Consider the following 7,500-nt stretch of genomic DNA (forward strand, 5'->3'; position numbering starts at 1 on the left):
TATTTTGTTAATATACATTTTACTTTCACCTCTCTTTTGAATAGGAAGAAGCGTTTTGGTATATAGATATACAGATATAGATGAAACTATATATTTCGATTGCTATACAGTTTCGCTTACTCAACTCTATCTTTTGTCCGACTGTGGTGTTAGTTGTGATTTACAAATGTGTTACTGCATTTCTCACCAGTGATACAGATATATTTTAAATTCCAAGATACAGTTACCACTAGTCCATTCGAAATTAATTCATCTTCTTTGAGTTTGGTACAGTTATTTCATATCACTCTAACTAAACTATGTTACCAGAAAATAAACACAGTTGACGTTTTTTCACTCTAAAGTTTCTGTTTACTTATTAAAATGTGTATTGTTTTGAGTTTCGTTTGTTGGTGCCATTAATAGAGAGTTTGTCGGCGTTTCTAATAATCATCATTACCGACAGAAAATGAGACAATTTGTCCTGGTGACGTCATAGGAAGCGTGCTTACTAGTCTTGTATTTGTTTAGTTGTGGGTTCGACTCTCGCACTCCCCTCCGATTCTCAACAATGACTGAGTATGTGTTACCTGAGGCCCCAACAGACCCCAAAGCGCATATAGTACATAGGGCAAAGGTGACAGTTTCTGCCTCAGCTACTCAGCGCCTCCTGTCGTAGGATCCTCACACTCTTCGACCACAACACCAAAAAATAATACTAATGACCCACTTTCGGAGAAGAATAGGCGAAAGTAGAAAGATCCGTATATTTCGATCACTATATGTGATCCTCTTCAGCAGATGTATAATTTTACCCATGTGCTACGACATTATTTTGTTGTGACCAAAACATAATGTTATTTGGTTGCTTCCATGAATTTCGTCAAATCAAGCAAAACCTTATCTCGCTTCGTGATATTAATCTAAGAAAAATTACAATCACACTCGATTTGACCAAATCACTCAATATTCTTTCATGATTGGAGACTAATATTTACTCAAAAAGATATATAAGAACTTATAACTTCTTCCGCCTCTCCGTTCTGCTATCCTTCTTCTGAAATCTCTCTTGGATAACCTCTGCGATATATGTATTTGTGTATTGATCCAGCTTGGGATATATTCTTTTCTGAGCTATTTTAAGAATTTATGTATCTGTATGGAAAGCTGTATATTTTCACATTCTTTAGGCATGTAGTCTTTATCATTTTGTTTTCATGACCTCTTAAACCTTTAATCAAGAGATTTCTCTTGTCATTGTAGTCTGTCCCCCTTGTAGAGACCTAAACACTTACTAGGTCACATCTTGTGATGGTGTTCACATTGCTTCTCGCGCTCCTAGTTCATAGGATACTGAACATGCATACAATGTGCCTTCGTTCTGAATGTTGTTTTTTATCATTATAATCATCATCATCATCGTCATCGTCGCCGTCGCGTCGTCATTATCATCATCATCATCATCATCATCATCATCATCATCTTCATCATCATCATCACCATCATCGTCGTCGTCGTCATCATCACCATCATCATCATCGTTGTCGTCGTCGTCATCATCACCATCATCATCGTTGTCATCACTATCGTCATCATCATCATCATCATCATCATCATCATCATCATCATCATCATCATCATCATCATCATCATCATCATCATCATCATCATCATCATCATCATCACCACCACCACCATCACCATCGTCATCATAATCGTCGTTGTCGTTATCATCATCATCATCATCATCATCATCATCATCATCATCCTCATCATCATCCTCATCATCATCATCATCATCATCATCATCATCATCATCATCATCACCATAATCATCATCGTTGACATCATCACCATCACCATCATCATCGTTGTCGTCGTCATCATCACCATCACCATCGTCGTCGTCATCGCTATCAGCATAATCATCATCATCATCATCATCATCATCATCATCATCATCATCATCATCATCATCATCATCATCATCATCATCATCATCATCATCATCATCATCTTCATCATCATTATCTTCATCATCATCATTATCTTCATCATCATCATCATCATCATCATCATCATCATCATCATCATCATCATCATCATCATCATCATCATCATCATCATCATCATCATCATCATCATCACTGCACATAGATTAAACCACTTTGGCTTTGGTCTATGACGCTAAAAAAATAAAATAAAAGAAAAACTCGCCCCCGCCTGTGCTGAGAAAGTAGCATGAGTTAGCAAACGCCCAGTAGCACACTCTTGCTTACTATAGGTCTATAGAGCCTATAACCTCCCGTCTATAGTGTGGGTGTCAGGGCTGCCTCCAACGGCAAGCGTGTTGAAACGATAGATCATTCGATTATGAACATCGGATATTTGATGTCCAGATTTTTCGTGGACCCAAGGTGTACCCGGATCTCTGATAACATCCGTTTTTATATCATTTTTTAGGTAGCCTACTCTGAGACAGAGCTCAGTCAGATTTCTTTTTCTCTTGAACCTTACCACGGTGACGCACGCTGGATTTCCTAATGGCAGAGACAATTCGATTTTATTCGTCTGAGGAAGACCCTAACCTGAAAGGGGTCCTGACTGATCGATTATGGTCCGTTCTTCAACTGAATTAAATCTTTTAGCTGTTGCCATTACAAAACCTACGTCATGATAGTAAAAAGATACATTCAAAACTCTTAACATTTTCCTTCACTTTTTACCCATAACTTGTCTCTTCCAGACTCACCTCCTGAGGAACACCGACCCAAACGCCTCGTGCCCCTCAAGCGAAGGCCTTCACCATCCTAGTCCCAAAAACTCCAAACCCTTTTCCTCCACTCTACCTCCCTCCATTCTCCCGTTCAACTAACTCGTCTCCTCTAGACTCACCTCCCAAACGACACACACCCAGACGTCCTATGCACCCCGATGCCCCGTGCGAATGCCCCATTCGAAGGCACTCAACACCCCCTGTCCGAAAACTCTAAACCCCTTTCCTCCACTTTCCTTTTACTTTAACTTGTCTCTTCTAGACTCACCTCCCAAGACACCCACGCGACACGAAGGCCCTCACCACCCCGTGCACACAACAGAAACCTCTTACCTTCGCTTCAAACATCGTCGGGAAGTCAAAGTAGCCCCGAGGATGGTCGGGTATGATGACAAAGGGCGGGGCTAGGATGTTCTTGAGACCCCTACAGATGCCCAGCGTCAGTAGGCCGATACCAGCTGATGTCACCCCGCTCTGCCAGCTGGTTCCGGTGTACAGGTCCCACGCGGCCCAGACTCCGCGCCAGTGGTTGACACATCCCACGCAGAAGACGAAGGTGTACAGGCGGGCCATGAGCAGATGGAGCTGCGGCCGCCTTTCGTGGTCGAAGCATCGTGTCATGGGCTCGTGAAGGAAACAGAAGAAGAGTCCGCAGAAGAGCCCGATCGCCAGCGACGTCCAGACGGACATGGCCTTGTTGCCGGGCAGCAGGTAGATATCCATGAGCTGCCATGTCCCCCGCCAGTACCCGACGACGAGGGGTGACACCACGAGGATGGAGAAGAGCGAGTCCAGAACGGCCAGAAGGGCATGACCGACACCGATCTTCTTCCTCGCGCCTCCCGCCCGCGTCACCATTGTGATGATGAGGTTCCTTCAGGCGCAAGATCACAGTTCGACGACAGCGCACACTTCGGGGAGGCCGTCGTCGTTCTTGTTTCGATGTCACCGAGCTCTTCACTTATACACGTTCACACCACGGGTTGCTTTCGCGCGCACACTCACACGCAGACGCACACGCGCCCTTACACACATACACACGCACGCACACTCACACACGCGAGGGGAAAAAGTCCACAAGCGCTTAGATTTCACTGCTGAGAACCTCTAGAGGTTAGACAGTACGAATAACCAAACCAATCACAAGGTCTCTCGAGTTGACAGGATCATTTTCAAAGGTCAGCAACACTTCGACCTCAAGGACCTGCGATTTTTACAAGAACACCTTTCTTATGCGGTGCTGTTTGCGACCGCCCTTTTTTTTTTTTTTTTTTGTCTGACTTCACCCTGTCAATCGAGACTTTTTTAATTCACAAAGATGATCTGTTTTAGATAGACCGATACCGGAAGTCAGTGTTTAAGGTCCACAGGCAGAGGCTAGTCATTCGAAAGCCCCGGTTTGAGGCTCAAGGGCAGGGACCGACATTCGCTCGGGTCTCCAGAGGCCGGGATTGAGTTTCCATCGGATGTCCTTATTGCCGACGTGGGAACGCGACGCGCCCGGCGGGGTCCTACTGCTCTCTGACCTCTCGGAATGGGCTTTTCGAGCCCCCTGATGGTATGGTCACCGTGGTTCTCTATCTGATCGTCCCTCTACAGCGCCACCGGTAGGAGAAACGGAAAGAATCTCCCTTGCGTCGTTCTTTTTTTATGTAACAAGACCAAAACACTTGGTTTATGTCATCTTTGCCACGGTCCACAGAAATTTCCTTTAGCAATATCAATTTTTTTTCCGGAAAAGGATGGAAGTTCCCGTGTGTTCTCGGTATTACACAGAACGATGTCTGTCAAATATTTATCCCCCAAGTTTTCTATTCCCCACAAAGAGTTATCCAACCACCCCCTTTTGTCCTCATCAAGCCAGTGATCCTACCATAAGCTCATTTGTTCTTATAAGCTTCTTTTATTGCAAGTGGTTCTGTGGTAAAATTATGAAGATTTTTTTCTCTTTCACAGATTTTGGTACGCCCAGGTTCTCATGCCAATATTACCATAACTTCGTATGTCCTTATGTGATTCTGTTACTGCAAGGGACTCTGTAGTATTAAGAGAGAAAGGAACACTAAAATAATAATAATATCTCCGGTACTGAATTAGACTAGCCTAGAAAACACAAACGGACCTACTTAACTTACCAAGACCTATGGATTCTAAATAATCGATTCCACAAAGATAACGTAGTTCTTGATACAGTTTATCTCGCAATACTTGTTATCTTGTGATACAGTTCCTGCCGTTCATTTCACTCGTTTCAGACACTGTGAATGACCACCTCACAGTAATAACGTTGGTCTTTTTCAAAACGCATCTTCACCGCTGAAATTATTTCTAAAACGTTTCTTGAACGTTTTTGGCCCTTCAAGGGTCGAGTATTCAAATCGAAACGTTTAAGAAAACTTATCAGTCCAGCGCCAGATGATTTTGTTTACCTGAGAGGAACCCTTTATCGGTAAAAGGTTGATGAAAGGTTTGTTTACAAGAACAAGGGACAAGGGTACCTGCAGTGTCCGGACAGAAACGTTTTCTAAGTAAATTTTACGTGATTAGATTGTACAAACTCTTTTCATACACACGGATCATCCAGTGATTTGGTTTCCTTTTTTTTCTGACACAAATAACTAGGTTGGTTAACGACAGTTGTACATGTAACGTAGTTCGAAATGGTTCCACTCAAACACTAGAGAGTCACTGGTCACACTGCATATTTACAATAACTACACACATATAGTTACACATAACCACCGTTACTTGTCACGAATTTAGTGTTGACGTCGTCTTGTCGCTTGGAAAGTTCTTCTTCACACATTAAAACGACAAAGAATTTTCTTTCTTTTTTTCAGGAAAAAGGGGCTACAAAAAATGTCAGTTTCTTTTCCCCTCGACGTCTTCTAGATGATCAGCTACGTCGTTTACGCTTGTAAAGATCACACCTGATTTAGAAGTAAAGAGGGATGGCCGGAGAAGTGGTCACTTAAGAATGACATAAAAAAAAAACGAAGTCTCACATTGACAATTTCTAGTCTTCTCCCCCAAACTCGAAAAGCTTATCACTCTTTCTCTTCGTTAGTGTCAGAGACGGCGAGATCCTCCGCCACCCACTCTGGATTTCGTCGGTGTGGAGGGATGAGGGGAGGTTGGGAGATCGGGGAGGAATGAAAACCGCGCACACGTCGCCTCGTCCCAAGCGCGTCGTAGGTTCTGCAGGATCAACAGCGGATTGGTGGGGTGGAGCGTACGAGTCGCCATTCAAAAAGGCCCCGCGCCCTGCACCACCAGTCGCAACGGGGCGGAAAGGTGAAGAGGAGGAGGAATAGAAAAAAAGAGGAAGAGGCGAAGGGGGGATTAGGAAGGGGAGGACAGCGACAAGAATAGGAGGGAGCTTGGTGTTTTCACTGACTGAGATTGTTTTAAGTGGTGATTCAAGGGGACGGGCAGTGCTGGGCAAGGCGAGGTAGGGAGAGGACAAGGTGGAGGAAGAGAGGAGTTGTAGAGGGAGGAGGAGGAGGTGAAAGCTAGGAGGGGAGGAAGAGGGACCTGGTGGAAGTTGCTGCTGTGGAGGAGGGGAGGGGGAGTGTACTTACGACACGCGCTGGACGGGACTGAAGATTATGCACGTTTGGGAGGAGTGTCCTTGGATGGACCGGATCATGCGAACATGCGAACCAAGTGATGGACCAGTAGCTCTCAACCTGTGGTCCATAGAACCCCAGGAGGGCCATAGAGGATCACAAGTGGGACTACAAGCCGGAAACTAGTGGGAGTTAGTGGGTACTTAGTGATTTTATTCAGTATTGAAAAGCGGTCTTCAGGAGGTTAAGCAACAGTAACACATAAGTATGGGGGGTACGCAAGGAAACAGTTTGAGACTATTGATTTCATGGATGTACAAAGATGTAAGCTCTGTGAACAGACGATCTTCATGTGCTTCTTCAGGGAAGAGTACAGACTAAAATCAACGAGCTCTTCTGATAATGTTTTTTTTTTTTTTTGGGGGGGGGGTTCTTGTACGCAAATGTTCTAAAGTGGAACTGCACAAACAGTTTACCATTTCGTTATTGATAAACCCATTCCGAGATACAGATGGGTCAGGATGAAAGGAGAACATGTGGAAATAGATCTTCCAGAGAAAAAACAGGAACTGCGAATTACTGGGCATTGTGTCTTACTTGTTTTGCCTGGAGGATATTCTCGGTGTAAGACAATTCCAGGTTCTACATATGAGAGAAAAAAACACTCGCAAGTATACATTTCTTTCTACTTCGGGTGGAAGGAAGAAACAGGTCTTAAGAACAGAAGAACATAAGAATGGAAGAGACTGCAAGAGACCATAAGGCCTACACTAGGTAGTTCCATGTCTTTTACCACCTATCAACCCTATCCATAAAGTTTTCTCCTCTTCTCTTAAAACAACAAATTGTTTCAACACTCACTACATTGTTACAAAGTCTTCTTGCTACAAAGACAAAAACTCTGAGGTTTATTGTAGATTAAAGAAATAGAATCACTGCAGACCAAGTTAAACGTCCGTGGATCCTACTTCCTTCTAACGAAAAGTTCAAATAAGCAAAGAGAGAAGGATTAAGGCTGACTCCTGATTTGTTATCAGGTTTCCGACTGCGTGCGGATGCCTTGCACCTCAACTCTCTCTCTCTCTCTCTCTCTCTCTCTCTCTCTCTCTCTCTCTCTCTCTCTCTCTCTCTCTCTCTCTCTCTCTCTCTCTCTCTCTCTCTCTCCCTCTCTCTCTC

At 43.9% G+C, this 7,500-nt stretch overlaps 1 protein-coding gene across 3 annotated transcripts in view; it reads right to left on the reverse strand.

Moving 5' to 3' along the window:
• fusl (transmembrane protein fuseless) overlaps positions 1-6,142 on the reverse strand; it is a 95,068-nt gene extending 88,926 nt beyond the window's left edge. The window contains exons 1-2 of one of the 3 annotated variants that reach the window (XM_076204804.1): positions 5,855-6,142; positions 3,089-4,779 (exon numbers count right to left, since the gene is read on the reverse strand). In XM_076204804.1, coding sequence (XP_076060919.1) covers positions 3,089-3,613 — 525 coding nt within the window. In that variant the 5' untranslated portion in view covers positions 3,614-4,779; positions 5,855-6,142. Of the gene's footprint in view, positions 1-3,088; positions 4,792-5,760 lie in introns of all 3 variants that reach the window. The other 2 variants (XM_076204803.1, XM_076204802.1) reach the window with 2 other exon arrangements.
• Between the last annotated feature and the right edge of the window lie 1,358 nt (positions 6,143-7,500).

Source organism: Oratosquilla oratoria, chromosome 21 (assembly GCF_046742065.1).
Source record: "Oratosquilla oratoria isolate Oo_2021 chromosome 21, ASM4674206v1, whole genome shotgun sequence".
In the NCBI taxonomy this organism is placed as follows: domain Eukaryota; kingdom Metazoa; phylum Arthropoda; class Malacostraca; order Stomatopoda; family Squillidae; genus Oratosquilla; species Oratosquilla oratoria.